Source organism: Mustela erminea, chromosome 21, assembly GCF_009829155.1.
Source record: "Mustela erminea isolate mMusErm1 chromosome 21, mMusErm1.Pri, whole genome shotgun sequence".
NCBI classification, from domain to species: Eukaryota; Metazoa; Chordata; class Mammalia; order Carnivora; family Mustelidae; genus Mustela; species Mustela erminea.
In genome coordinates, this window is record NC_045634.1 from 23,895,532 (window position 1) to 23,910,863 (window position 15,332).

The following is a 15,332-nucleotide window of genomic DNA, read 5'->3' on the forward strand; positions in this document are numbered from 1 at the left end:
TGCCAGGAGCTCCGCGGGAGCTGTGAGCCCGGGACCTGACTCCCTTCCACGTGGGCCTCTCCACGTGGCTGCATGCATTAGTTTCCACAAGTGATTAGAGGGAAATGATTGCATCTCCCAACTATGTAGGAGGTAAAAATCAAGAGGATGTTGCACAACGATGTGCGTGTATTTCACACGACTGAAATGTGCGCTGTGGAGTGGCATATACAGTGTTGTGTTTTTTTAAAAAGTCACAAATCAGGGGAAGATGATGATGGCCCGGAGGAGGGTGGGGGTGAAGGGAGAGAGATTTCAAGGATGACATAACCCAATAAAACATAGCTTCTGGCCTCCAGAACTTTCTGGGTCAAGCAGAGGATGCAGAAGTGTGAACAGATATTCAGAACCCCATGTGGTAGATACTGTAGCTTTCTGCTGCTGTGTTAGCACAGGTACAAAACCCCTGCTATGCAAACTGCCTCAAAAAATCTTTAATGTCTACAGTTCCCAGAGACAAACATTGAAGACATAATGATTCGTTTGGATTTCTTAAAGCAAACCTCAGAATGAACACTGCCAGAGAAACAGAGATAAGTCCTAAAGCTACAGGTGCATCCAATATTCCCCTTTCCATCTGGCATGTAACCTTGCAGGCTGGAAGCAATGTGGTAAAGTGGTGGGCAAGGGAGAAAGCAGGTGTTTCATGGCCATTAGCCCTATTTTTCTAGGATATGAAATCCCTTTGTTGTCTTGGACCTCGTGGTGTGTCTGGAAGCTACTCAGTGCTACTGAGTGAGATCTCACTTTTGAAACGTTCTTTAGAGTAATCAACAGGCCATAAGGATCATTTATATCCTGAATGATGTTTTTCCTCTCACTTAGGCTTCATAAACAGCTAAAGTCTATTTACAGATTTTCCGGGGGGGGGGGGGTTGTTAGTAATATATGACCCTATTTTCTTCCAGGTCTGTCTACACCATTCTTCTTGGAAAGGACAGGAAACAGGAGTCCCTCTTTTCATGGTGTATCACCCCCATCCCCACAGGCTTTTCTGAAAACACCTTGAATTTCATGCTCACCACTGATAGGCCTCCCTGCTGTATTGTTAACTGCCTGATGCATCAGACGACTCATTGAGCGGTTTGATTTTATTTTTTATTTTTGAAATCTCAACAGCTGTCTCATTCTGAGCAAGCTCTCTATCTAGGTAGGGTCTTCCCCTGCAAAATAGTGACTACAGACCACTACCATGAGTCTGCCTAGTTCCCTTGTGGTGGCTCTCCATGCTGAGACACGTCTAACTCAGTCCCTCCTGCAGGATCTTGGAAGGATCTGATGTCATTCAAGACTGAAAATCAATATCTGATAAGACTTAATGTGTTCATTCAGTCAAACACAACCACTGAGTGCCTACTATGTGTCAAGCATTGTCTAGATGCTGGGAACACAACAATGACCGATCAGACAAAGATCCTCTCACAGCTCCGATTTTCATTTTTTTATCCCAGAGGTTTTGACTTTTAACAATGGACAAAAGTGCTGGCTTGGCTGAAAGTCAAGGAATCAGGTTCTACGCTTGGAAGGAAGCCAGATTTCCCTGGCTGGGGTCGCAGCCGCATCCTGGAATCAGACATCTTCCACCTACTCATAAGTGGCGTCCGACTGCAACCATCAATGACTAGATCAATTGTCATTTTTCTTGGGCCTTTGCCAGGCTCCAGCAAAACAATATCTTTCTGTGGAGTGTTTCAGTACGGGGCAAGGGCCAAGGAGAGCAGAGTGCCGGCAGCATTGGTGGCGTGGGGGTCCAAGCCCACCACTCAGCCATTGCTCAGGAAGACACTGCCCCCTCGTGGCTCCTTCTGTAACTCAGGGAATGGAAAGGGCTGTGTCCAGATTAATTGTGGCCCTTGCCTTTTCTAAACTTCAGTTGCAAGTTCAACAGATTCTTGGCTTATTTTCATCCAGGATACACTTTTTTCTCCCCCATAGAGAGACAGGACATCATGACAGCAATTAAATCTATTTACCAAAATCCTCAGACTCCCCCCACCCCCTCACGCCAAGGAAAAACCCAATAGGTGAATGGAAGTTATCACCCAACCCCCACACAACGCTCTTGACGCAAGTATTTCGTTGCTTCCTGCGACTTGAACCAGGATCCCTGATCACGGTGCGGTGGAGTTGTTCTGGGAATCCTGTCTCTGCAGCACCAGCTCAAACTCCCGAAAAGCAGGAGCCTTATCTTCATCCCCACCCCCATCCCACTCCCAGGAGCACTTAAACCACTATAGGGTGAAGAATGTCTGGGGGAGGGGGAGCAGAGAGAGATAAACAGTGAAGCAAGCAAATAAACAAAAATTGTGATTGGTGCTGTGAAGAAAGGAACAGCGTGCTGTGGGAGAGAATTCCTGGGCGTGGGAAGTGAGGGAGAACCTACTGATACATGCAGTTTTAAATTTATGTGTTTATGATACCGGAATGGAGAAGCTCCCTACGACCCCCGGAAAAATGGAAATTTCCTTAATAAAAACACTAGCTTCCAAGTTCCTGCAAACCTCAACTGGGCAGGCATGGGTGCTGCATGCTATAGGTCCACCGACCTGTCATCTCCTTTAATTGCAACCCCCTGGGAGGTAACTCCCAACTACTCCCATTTCACAGGTGAGGAAACAAAACCACGCAGTCCTCCCGAGTTGGCGCATAAACAAGGCGTTGTGTGCTGACCTCCCAGAATGCTGAGCCCTCTTCTTTCTCTAAGCCGCTTTGACCCTCTGAAGATCATCCGTGTTGGTCTCCAGTTCGGCTCCCTGGGAGGAACAGTCACTTAGCCAACAAGTATTTATTGAGTGCCTACTGTATACCAGGTAGCGTATTTAAATAGCAGCGGGGTTATAATGATAAAGAGGGCACGGTGTTCTCTTGCGGGAATGCTCTCCCTGAAGAATAAGGGAGGCAGCCAGGTAAACAAATAATTCCAGGACGGTCTGATGAGGCGAGAGGAGCCTGAGCAGGGCGGCCCGCGAAGCCTAGAAGGGAGCCAAGGCCGGTGCTGGAAGGCTGGGAGGTTTGGGAGGACCCGGCTTCGCCCGGACGTCGCTCGTTCTCTCGCATCCTGTCATCTCGAGCGGCCCACTAGGAAGGGAGGAAATAGGTCTGAGCCGGTCCTGAGAAGGAGGGGCAGGCGCGGGGACAGGGGTGCGAATCCCCGCGGGAAGCAGGTCCCCCGCAGTAGCCCGTCACGCTTCCCGGGCGTCGCGCTGGCTCCCCGAGGCCCCGCTCCGAGCTGGCGCGCACCGCCACGCGAGTCCGCCAACTCTCCACCGGCCGCGCCGCCGGGGCCCCCACGGGCCGAGGAAGCCGTAGGACCCGGCCTCCCTCCCTCCCTCCCTCCCGCGCCTCGGCCCTCGCCCTCCGACCTACCGCCGAGTCGGGGGGCTGGGGTCGGCCGCTTCCGCCTGCGGCCCGCGGCCCCTCCCCGGCGCGCGCCATCCGGCCGCGGGGCAGCCCCTCCTCCCGCGGGGGGCTTCTCCGTCCCGCGTCCCGTCCCTCCGGGCTGCAGCCGGCAGCCCACGTCTAGGGAGGGCGGAGGGCGGAGGAGGAGGAGGAGGAGGAGGAGCGGGAGGAGAGAGGGGAGGGAGGAGAGCGAGAGAAAGGGAGCCGCTTGGATCCCGTACTTCCCAGAGCCTGCCTGGAGCGCGCACTCAGCGGCTCTCCGGGTCCCCGTGTCCCAGCTGCGGCCCGCGCCCCGCACCGCCGCCTCCCTCGGTCTGGGCACCCCTCGCCCCCTCCCTCCGGCCCCCGCCAGGCTCGGGCAGCGGCCGCCCCCAGCCCCCGCTCGGCCACATCCCCAACTCTCCGGGCTCCCTCCTGGGACGCGCGCCCTCGCCCCATCCTTTCTTCCTTCCTTCCTTCCCTCGCGCCCGCCCTCCCTCTCCAGGTCTCCCTCCCGGGGCCCGATTGTCTCCGTCCCCTGCCCAGCCGGCCCGCGCCGCGCCCTGCCCGGAGTCTCCCTCGCACTTCCTGGGTCGCCCGGCGCCGCAGTCTCGCCTCGCCCCGGGAGCCCGAGCCGCCGCTGCCCCCGGCTCCAGCCCCCGCAGCCCGCGGCGCCCGCCCGAGGGAGCCCCGGCGCCCGGGGAAGGGAAAAGTGGGCGAGCGCGCCCTCGCCCAGCCCCGCGCCCCAGCCCTGCCCGGCGAGGAAGGACCGGGAAGATGAACAACGGCGGCAAAGCCGAGAAGGAGAACACCCCGAACGAGGCGAACCTTCAGGAGGAAGAGGTACTGCGGGGCTCGCAGCGGCGGGGGTACGGCCCGGGGCGCCGGCCGCGGGCTTCCTCCCGCGTGCGGGCCGGCCGGCGGGGCGCGGGCGCCGACCCCGGGGCGCCGCACTCCGGGGTTTGGGAAGTGCCCTCGCCGCGAGGCACAGCCCCACACTGTGGCCCCGGGAAAGGGGGGGGGGCTCTTCCGAGAGCGTGTTTTTGTGGGTTCCTAAAATTGCGTAACTTTGAGGACTTTTCGGAGACTTTTGTAAGTATAATGCTCAGCTTTGTTTGCGTGGGATTTTAAAAGCGGAATCGAGAGCTGACTCCTGGGTGACCTCCGTTTATGGGGACCCGGAGGGTCAGGGCTTAATTCTGCGACGGAGGCCGGAGGTTGTGGGGTGTGTGTGTGTGTGTGTGTGTGTGTGTGTGCGCGCCGCGCGCGCGGGGTGGGGAGAGAACTCGGGGAAAGTTCTCGTGAAAAGACACCTTCGGTTCCCTGCCCCCTCCCTTGCAGTGTTAAAAAGTTCTTGGTGAAATATCTTCCCAGCCGAGGCATTTTGGATTAATAGATAACTCATCGGCTGCATTCTTTTCTGATGAGTCAAAAGACCCCGAATGTGGGTGATTAGGTTTTGTCAATTTAGGGGTGATGCGGGGGGGGGCGTGGGGGGAGCCGAAGAAAAGAGTTCAGAAGTTTACAGTTGACCAAGCGATCGTCTGGACTGTTTTAATGGGACTTTGACTTCTGAGCGTAAGTTTTAGGTGGTGTGTCCGTAACAACGTTAAAAATGTTGCGGCGGGCGGCGGCGCCTTCCGTAGGTAGAAACAAAATTTAACCGTGGGAGGGAACTCCTGAACAGACGTTTCAGAATTTTGTAGTTTGGCTATTTGTGGTGTCCTTTTAAAATGGCTTTGTTCCTGCAGGTACGTTACCCGGAGTCCAAGAAACCATAACTTTTTTCGCCTACTTTTTTTTAGGATCCCACATAGCTGGGATCTTAAACATTCTGAAAAGAACTTGAGTGTAGGTGCAGGAAAGTACGCATCTAGATATGACCTGTAATGTATTCTTAGAGGTCTGGCGTTCCACTGTATACACTTAACAGGATGGTAAACTGATTGCAAGTCGGTTAGGGTGTTGAGATTATTATGGAGATAATGTATTGCGTGCAAACTGAGATTCTGAGAGTGAAACCGAACGTTGGGGAGGACTTATTTGGTTCTTGTAAGTCTTCAGCACTTGGTCCACTTGTGAAAAGGGAACTATTTAATGAAGATAGAGGGACCTAGGACCATGCAAATCAATGCAAAACACTAGATTTTACTCTTAGGTTGTATGGGGCAACCCACCTGAATCGCAGTAAGCTGAAAATTTGCTTTCACACCTGAGGGTAATTGCGCTTTTTATTACAAACTATTATTTTGAAAAGCGTTATTTACATGCTAGTTCTTTGGGGCTACTGAGGGTCCTCCCTTTTCAGAGGGAAGGAGACCTGAATTGCAAGTTCCACTTTTTTTCTTGACTCTTAACTGGCTGCTTTGCTATTTATTTTCCCTGCCCTTGAAATAAAATTTTAAAAATGACAAGTGTGCTTCTCTAAGGAGTTGCTATATTTAACTAATTCACCTAAACACACCAATTGCTTCAGAAACCTTTCTGTTTCACTTAGATGGGCAGTCTGTTTATTTCTAAGGGTAGGAATGTATTGTGCGAAACCCTCTTTCTCTGCTCCCCCAGCTGAGAGCTCTTTGTAAATGGAAAAAGTTAATCAGGCAGACCCAAAGGCTTTTTTTTTTTTTTTTCTCTTGGTAGGTAGCAAAAGAGGTTTAAGTGTTCAAAACCATAACCTACTTAACTTGAGAAAATTAAGTAGAGAAAAATCCCATTTCTTTGACTTAACCCATCTCTGCCTCATGCGGCCAGGACTGGGGTGTTGTGTTGTTGGTCCTGTTGGTGGGGCGCCTTAATGTGTGAGGTTGTGTACCAGCAGAATCATAGGTGAGCTTACTTCCTGCCTCTCAACCTGCTCTGTTGTCCTGACCACGTTCCTTTTCAGGAGGCAATGGCATGTGGCTCTATGATGGGTCAGCAGTTTTGGCGAGACAGTTATTTTAAAACTCAGTGGACAGTTAAGATTTTAGAGCCCAGGTCATATCAGGTGGAGTCTATAAAGACAGATACCATGAAGAGAAAGGGATTAAAATGTTAAACATTCAGGAAAAGAAAGGAAATAGGCTTTGAGTGATCCAGGTAATTTTGCACTAATTCCCTGTTTTGAGTTTGTTTTGTTTTTGATAAACTCTACACCCCCCCCCCCAACCTTGAAAGCCACAAGTAAAATAAATATGGTATTTGGGGAGTCCCATTAATGTGCTCAGCATTATACAAAAACCACCACCCTGGACCCTTTCCCTGCCCACCCAGCGATCAGCAATTTGTTCTCAAACACATTTAAAAGCCTTGACTGAGGACTTCAGTAAACAGAACACACACATATAAAATGTATATACACATAATGACAAGAGGGGAAAAATGTGTTTTGTTGTTGTTTCTGGTGTCTGGTGGCCATTGAGCTGACTTGGAAAAGCAAGGCCAATCATCATCAAGAGAAAATAGTTTATTTCCTAGAACATCAGGGCAATTTAGGCTCTCTCTACCACTTCAGAGAATCCAAGGGTTGTTTTTTTTTTCCCCCTCTCTATTTTTTAAATGAGTTCCTTTTCTCTTCCAGTACATTTTAGCCCTGTAGGAGAGCTTTTAAAGCTTACTCTGAAATAATTGATACTGAGACACTTACTTAGTTCCAACTGTATAGACTGAACAGCCCAGAGTTTAGGAGAATTTCTGTAGCTTTTTGAGGTTGGAAGTTTGAAAACTTGGACAGGCCGTAGACTTCTGCTTTGGATAGTATTTAAAGCTTTGAGGGAAAATTCTGAAGATTTGGCTAGCTGTAGAAGAGATAATACATCTGGCTTCCTGTGTTCTGTATATGTGTGTTTGTCTACAACATGCCCCCCCACTTTTTAAAAAGATTTTATTTACTTATTTGACAGAGATCACAAGTAGGTGGAGAGGCAGGCAGAGAGAGAGGAGGAGGAAGCACGCTCCCTTTAACCCATTGAGCCATCCAGGCACCCCATGCAACATTGCCCTTCAAAGAGAAGCCGTTGTCAAAATCTTTAACTGGGATCTGAGATTTATAGGGCTTATGTATAGGGCATTAGATAATTTCTTACATCATTTTACAGTTGATAAAACCCTAGAATTTTCTATCTTGACTTTCGACCAGGCAATATTCTCTTTAAACACCTTTGGCAGTTTGACCTGGACCAGACTTCATTAAAATCAGTAGATCTGCATAGAAACAGACTCTGGTTGTCTTGTTGAGTTTTATGTATCGAGACTTTTTTTCTACCTGGTAGTAGAGAGAAATTTGTTTTTGGTCACTTAATTTTCAAAAAAAAAAAAAAATTAAATCAGATAAATATGTAATTTGGTTTTGCTTTTACTTTTATTCGGGTCCTTGAGCATTTTTCAGGCTGGTCACAAACATTTTCTAAAAGGTGGTTTATTGGAGTGGTAAATAGCAATTTTTCCTTAAACTGATGTGCACTTTCTTGTACTTAAAACTCAAAAAGCAAAAAACTTGGCATTGTTGGGATATTGACTGAAAAGATGTTTGGCAGATGTTGGGCAGGAATCGTGTAAAGTTGGTTCTTCACAAGCCAGTACAAATCTTTACCTCACTTTCCTTTTAAAGTGCTTAGTGGGGCGCCTGGCTGGCTCTGTCAGTAGAGCACGTGACTCTTGATCTCCGGGTCATGAGTTTGAGCCCCTGGTTGGGTGTAGAGCTTACTTAAACTTAAAAAAAAAAAAAAAAAAATTGCTTTGCAATCTTGCCCAGATATTGGGGTCATGAAGAAAATTGTTTTCTCCGGGGCGCCTGGGTGGCTCAGGGGGTTAGGGCCTCTGCCTTCGGCCCTGGTCATGATCTCGGGGTCCTGGGATCGAGCCCCGTGTCGGGCTCTCTGCTCGGCGGGGATCCTACTTCCTCCTCTCTCTCTGCCTGCTTCTCTGCCTATTTGTGATCTGTCTAATAAACAAATAAAATATTTAAAAAAAATTGTTTTCTCCAATTGGCCCCCAGAAAGGGTCAGTTTGTGGCAACCTCGGGCTTTCAGATGGGCATGAAACTAATCTACATTATGACTTGGGCAACATACAGAATCAGAATAGTTCTATACAGTTTCGACTATGTCTGGAGGCTCTTACTGCAAGTCAGATTTAATGCAGCAAAACCTATTTCAGCCCTCGAATAGGCTTTGGGGATCCTTTTAAAAGGAAAGCACAGTGACTTCCTACTCAGATGCTTAAGAAGCCTGCAGATACGGCATGCGCTTTTGGGCTGTTTTACCAGGAGTGGTTTTAAAATTTCCCTCATAAACCCTTGAGCTCCGGTGCAGTCTTTGTGTCCCATGGCATTTTGTTTGTTGGGTGGATCGTTTGATAGGGTGCATGTTCTTTCCCAGAGTTGCTTTTGTCCGGTATTTGTGGGTTTGTATTAATTTGTGCTTCAAGGACAGAATTCGGGGTGGGTGATGGGGCAAGTAAGTGATCGCAGGTACATTGCAAGGTGACGCAAGCCAGTGCGGCTTGCTGGAGGACTTGGGCGTTATGTGGCAAAATATGTTCATGAATTAGTTACTTTCTAAAAAAAATTTTTTAATTTTTTTATATGAATTAGTTACTTCTGATAGTGAACGTTCATAAAGACTCTTTAGTGTCTTACCCAGGGAGGTCGCTAAGTAAATCATGCTTATAATTTGTGAAGGAGAAGAGCAGCCACGAAAAGCCATGCTTTTAAAGGATGTATGTGTATATGCATACATTTATTTTTGTTCTTGTTGGCGCAAGGTAGCAGCAATGCGTTCTCTTACTGTTCTAGAGGCCAGAAATCTGGAATTGAAGTGTCCGCATTGCCTCATGCCCTCTGAAGGCTGTATGGGAGAATCAGACTTTTTCTTCCCAGCTTCTGACAACATTTTAATTGAGGGCATAATGGTTAATATTATGAAGTTAAAGAAAACAGATGTAGAAGTTCTGTGTGATGCCAGTTCTTTTTAAAAAAAAAAAAAAAAAACCCAAATAGGAAAAAAAAAAAGCAAATATAATAAAAATGATTAGATTTTTACTTTCTAATGCTTTTCTATGCTTTCTGAATTTTCTTAAAATGAACATGTGAACAAAAACGTCCAAAAAAACCCCCAGACAAACCCAACTGTCTTTTTGAGTATTCCATGAAATTTCTTTGCCGTATCTGTAGATGTCACAAAACCATTGGTTTGGTCCTGCTTCCTTTTGCTCACAAGCCTTGCTGCGGGAGCGGGCCTCTTCGGTTCCTCGGAGCCCTTCTCTAATACCGATCTCACCCATTCCTTCTCTCCCGCTCGTTTCCGGGACCGTTAGCTGCTCACCGTGTTCTGACAGGTTTCTCAGTGCATCCTTGTAGCATACCGCTCGGTCCTCTGATGGGTCCTGTAGCACTGATCTGGTCTCTGGACAAGAGAGTCCAAACTGGACAGTCATCCTTGCCCTCCTGTACCCCCACGCTCTGTAAACCATTCGCTTCAACCATCTTTTCCCTCTTGATCTAGCTTGAGCTGCTTTCAAGGCAGGAGCTGAGTTTCAGCCTACACTGTGCAGCTTTCCGTCACCCAAAGGTTCCATCCCAAAGAGATGACTGTCCTCAGAATTCTGGTAGCAGTGCTTTGCTCTCTCCAAGTCCTGGATCGTTATTACCTTCTTTTATGTATTTATTTATTTTTTTTAAAAGATTGATGCCACCTTGTCACCGTTATTCCCAATATTCAACTCCCACCCAAACACACTACTCCAACACCAGGGGGATACCGCACACACTTATTTATATGTATGCATAGAATTCTTTATAAATGTGTAATCTGAAACAGGCGACCCCGTTACGGGAAGGTCTGCTGAGGATGACTCGGTTCACCGGATCCGCTGAGAAATTACCTCCCTCCACCTGCCACCCGCAGCCTCCACTTGTGTGGGCCGGGGGCCTCTGATCGCCACGGCACGCCCGCTTCTCAGGTGCGTCGTTCGGTCTTCACCTCTAGCATTTGGTCGGTGCCGTGGAACTCCGTGTGACCTTTCGGACGCGGGCTTCTGGAAGCTTTGGCGAGGTGGAAGAGGACGGAGCTCCCTGTGTTCCCAAACAAGCCTGCTCTGTATGACAGCCACTTTGGAATGTTTGTGTTCAGTTTCATTTGGCACCTTAGTGTCTGCCTGGGGGAAGGGGAGAGGGAATGCAAATGTTCCCCCACCCCCTCCCCGAACTGGGCTTGCTTTGGTCAGAGAAAAAACCGAGGAAGGAATGAGGGATTGACCCTTAACAGCTGGAGCAGAAGGGGCTGCCAGGCTCCGTGGGCTGGAGGCCAGCTGCGACGGGGTGTTTAAATTGATGCTGTGATGGGCGGATGTCCTCCTCTGACGGGGATGCCTTCCTTGATGTGTGGGGAAGTCTGGGCTTAGGACTCTTCGCACTCCTGTCCCTATCTTTTTTTTTTTTTAAAAAAAGATTTTGTTTATTTATTTGAAAGAGCGAGAGAGAACGAGAGAGAGCGCATGAGAGGAGAGAGGTCAGCGGGAGAAGCAGACTCTCCACTGAGCAGGGAGCCTGATGTGGGACTCCATCCTGGGACTTCAGGATCACGACCTGAGCTGGAGGCAGTTGCTTAACCCACTGAGCCACCCAGGCGCCCCTCCCATCACAGTTCTGGGAGAATATTGCAAACTATTTCCGTGCATCATTGCGGGGTCGGGGGTATGGTTGCATAGATTTGGGGCTCATCGCTGAAGTTGTTGCCTGGCTCGTTGTTTTTGTGATAGAGGAAGAAATACTGGGATATTTGACCCAGGGCGGTTCTCCAAAGTCTTTTTCATCTGTTCACTCCAGAAGTAATGATGGCTAACTTCTGAGTATTTACTTCTAACCAGAAGTTATGTACGGGGTACTGGGCACTTTATGCACAAACTCCATTATTTTATCCCCGCAGTGAGCCGAGGGAGGTGTTACGGTGGTGATGAGCCTCGTCTTATGGAAGGTGACCTGGAGTGCAAGCTGGTGGGGGGGGGGGCGCTGTGGGCGCTAGTGCTGCAGGACCTGCGTGCGAGGCTGGGGTGCGGACGGCCGGGTGAGCAGGTGGGTTGATGCAGGGGCTCGAGGGTGTCAGCGTTGGGAACACATCGCTGCGAGGATGGGAGGGTGAAGGCCTCGTGTCAAAGAGCTGACATTCGAGTAAAGGTTCTCCGTGAAGATTCTGCCAGATGAGGAAGAGGTTGAGACTGTGCGGGGGAGGATTGGCCTGTGTGGAGACCCAGGCTTGAGAGAAGTTGGGGGGACAGCAACCCAGGCATGGCAGGACAGGAGGGGAAGTTGAGGGCAAGGCTGGGGAGCGACCCTGGTGGGGGAGAAGGCGGAGCAGTAGCCTTTTCATGCCCGGGGATCGGACTCCACTCTGTGGTTGGATGTGCCCTGCCATGCAGCTGGGACCTGGCACTCTGGAACCTTCCAGAGGGAAAGGGGATGCAGCAGGTTTGGGGAAGAGTTGAGAGAGAAGACGAGGCTGGTCTTGCGAGGATCCTAGTCTCCGAGGAAAGCGGCGGCGACGTGGCCGCAAGTATTCTGGGACCTCAGTCCCTGGCAGCGCAAAGGAGCGATGCGGAGTTGCATTCTGGAAGCTTCTCAGAGTTTCTCCTCTGGACGGCCAGCCAGATGGTGGTCCTGTTCGTGGAAGTAGCAAATTGAGTGGTGGAAAAGGGCAGAGAAGGCCGTGAGGAGGTGAAGGTGGTGGGGTTGGAGATAACCGAGGAGCGATCTGGTCCTGGAAGCAATTTTCAGTACTAGTTGAAGCGCGTACGGCCCGTGATTGAGAAGGTGGGAGATGGGAAGGAGCCCGGACAACTGAAGGGCGGCGTGGGACTCCGGTCACCGGGGAGCTTGTGAGAGGGTAGACCGCAAGAGCCAGATACATCCACCTGACACTTGAGGGTAGATAAAAACAAAACCGAAAACTTTGGGGGAAGGGGAAGACCTGGAAATGCTCAAAAAAATTGAAACAGGGGGTCTGGGTGGCTCAGTGGGTTAAAGCCTCTGCCTTCGGCTCAGGTCATGATCCCAGGGTCCTGGGATCGAGCCCCGCATCGGGCTCTCTGCTCAGCAGGGAGCCTGCTTCCTCCTCTCCCTCTGCCTGCCTTTCTGCCTGCTTGTGATCTCTGTCTGTCAAATAAATAAATAAAATCTTAAAAAAAAAACCACAAATTTTTTCAAAACACTTTTTAATTTAGGAACATCAGAATGTCTTCTGTATCCCCTACTGTTTAACCTAATAACATTCCGTGCGCTGATCCGTTTGAAAGCCCGAGTGTGGGAGAGGAGCTTAGAAAAATCTAGGTGTATATAGTATTTCCCATGCTTTTTTTTTTTTTTTTTTGGCTTTCATCAATGGTCTCTGGAAATTGTTTTCCTCTATGATTTGCAGTTAATTCTGAAGCTTTTTGCTTCTCCCGCTTTTCTTTTTCCAACGCTGTTCCTCTAGCCTGGAAGGGAAAATCAAACTACCCTAAGGTTTTTGTAGATGGGTTTGGAAGGTAAAGGGGAAAGATTTAGAGAAATGCTTCTCTCATGGTTTTTGGTTCTTTTTGGACTTAATTGGGTGGGGAGTAAGAGGAGCCTTTTGCCAGACCCCAAACTCTTATTCTTTGGGTCCTCTTTTGCATGGATTCATCTAGTGCTTTCCTAAAAGTTGGGAAAGCTTGCTGTTTACAAGTACAAGTCAACCCTTGAGGAAAGAAACACACTCTGGGAATTTAAGAAAAACAACCACCTGCATTCGTATTCCTCATAGGTCCCCCCCCCCCCCCCCCCCCCCCGTGCACCCATTATGATGCAGGTTATGTAGAATCCTAGAGGGGGAACAAGAAAATGGCAGTAATAAATGCCAGTCATGCCGGGAGTGTGGTTCCAACTCCAGGTTTCTCTACGGCTTTGTCACACAAATTTAAAATGCCGCAGGAATGCTGACGCACCCCACCTCCATCCTGGGGGCCCCCAGGATTTTGCAAAGGTTAAGAGAAATCTGGGAGTCTGAGAACTGAGGTGCATCTCCCCAGCCCGATGCACGTCAGTTTTAGACACGGGTTTCTGCTTTCTACTCCTCTTTAGCTCTCGTGGGTCAGTTTTGAAATGCCGTCCCTCTGCTCGTCCTGAATTAAGGTCACCATGTAGATCGGCGGATAGGTGATCAGCATCATCCCAAGAGAAATCCTAGAGATTAAAAACAACAACAACAACAACAAAACCCAAAGCAAAAACAAAACACACCTACTTTTCCTTGAATCCCCAGGATTGTTTTGTGAGCGTTTCTGTCCTGCCTATCTCTATGGGATGGGCATTTGGGGCCTCCTGAGAGAAGGCATAGCACAGAAAGTGCTACCTTATTACAGAAGTACCAGAATTTCCTTTGTGCTCTGAGGGGAAGTGCTAGGAAAGTGTAATTACTTTCCCCAGCATGTGTGATTTACAGGACTTAAAAATGTGTGAGTTTCCGAAGAGCCATCTCTTTTTAAATACAGTATCCCTTTAGAAGCCAACAGGATGTGTTTGGGGGCTGGTGAGGGTCTCTGTCTCTGACACATGCAGGCACGCGCGCACACACACACACGCACACACACACACACACAGTCTCTTTTGCTCCCTCTTCCCTCTCTCTGTGTCAGGCACATGCACGCACGCTTCTGTCCTGTGCCTGCCCAGGGATGCTGGGTGACAGGAGAGTGAAACCGTTGGGAATTGCTTCTTCTAAAAGTCCTCTGGGCCTTCCTTATCAGCACAAAGAAACCTGCCATGAGCTGGAGTCCAGAGTTGATTCTACCCCCACCCTCAGCCCCCCAACCCAGTTCCTTCTTTTCTAGGGTCTCCTGGTTGTTTCCCACTACTGAGCAAGGGACTGTTAGATTACTGAGACCATCTTGGTTGCAAAAATCTTTTTCCATCCTATGTGTTAGAAAATTGGAGAGTTGAAGATCAGGTGCATACCCAAATGTAATTGAACTTGCAAAAGCTTTTATGGATTTTCTTTTTGCACTTTCCTTAAGCATTTACAGAGCAGTGTCTACTCTGTTTTTGAAAAAAGTTGCACTTTGACAAACCAAATGAGGTGTGACCATCTCATGGTTTAGGTCTAAGAAAACTGAGGCTCTGAGAGATTAAGCAATTTGTCTGAAGTTTTAGTGCTGGTGGGTAAGAGCTTAAAATTTTTCCAGTGGTGCACGAGGTCCATGTGATCAGGGCCCTGCTGGTTTCTGACCTCATCTACCAGGAATCACAACCTCATTCATGCTTCAGCTGTTTGGGCCTTATTTAGGTATCTCCTACTTGCCAAACTTGTTTCTGCCTCAGGGCCTTTGTGTGTGCTTTTGGGTCTGCCTGAAAAATCCTACCCCCAGATATTTATATGGCAGCCTCATCCTTGTTGTTCCTTCAGATCTCGGTTCAGGTGTTACCCAGAGAGATCTATGATCTCCAGGTTTAGAGTACCCCACATTCCCAAGCACTCTCCTATCCCTCTTTTATTTTCCGGGTCATTCTTACTCACTGACGTTACTTAATGTACTTGTCTTATACTCCTGGAATGTTACTCCCTGGCAGCAGGGACCTCTGTCTTGTTTAAGGCTGTAACCCTCAATGCCTAGAACAATGCCTGGAACTGCCCAATAAATTTGTTAAGTGACTGGAATATGAACCAAACTGTTAAACGTGGGGCCCAGGCAAGATGCCACCTTGTCCTAAACTTTCTCCAGCAGTTTTAAATTAAATGTTGATTATCGCTGCCTTCGAGATGATCATTTCTGGATGCCTATTCCCACTTAATTACAGCAGACAGTTAAATCCTCACATAGTTTGTAAGTCAGAAACTTTATTTTTATTTTTTATTTTTTTAAGTTTTTAATTCCAGCTAGTTAACCTACAGGGTCCTGTCAGTCTCTGAGCCAGAAATTTTAGGTGG

At 48.8% G+C, this 15,332-nt stretch overlaps 1 protein-coding gene and 1 long non-coding RNA gene across 9 annotated transcripts in view; one reads left to right on the forward strand and one right to left on the reverse strand.

Moving 5' to 3' along the window:
• Positions 1-220: 220 nt before the first annotated feature.
• LOC116581729 lies at positions 221-4,420 on the reverse strand. Its single transcript, XR_004282202.1, has 2 exons — positions 4,246-4,420; positions 221-3,117 (listed from the first exon to the last, which is right to left on the reverse strand). It is a non-coding gene; the product is annotated as an uncharacterized LOC116581729 (long non-coding RNA).
• Positions 3,375-15,332, forward strand: part of RBPMS (RNA binding protein, mRNA processing factor) — a 171,680-nt gene continuing 159,722 nt past the window's right edge. For 2 of the 8 annotated variants that reach the window (XR_004282191.1, XM_032328933.1), the window contains exon 1: positions 3,390-4,260. Coding sequence is in view for 5 of the 8 variants with exons in the window: in XM_032328933.1 (XP_032184824.1) it covers positions 4,195-4,260 (66 nt within the window). In the remaining 3 variants the exon portion in view is untranslated. Of the gene's footprint in view, positions 4,261-15,332 lie in introns of all 8 variants that reach the window. The other 6 variants (XM_032328936.1, XM_032328934.1, XR_004282190.1 and 3 more) reach the window with 5 other exon arrangements.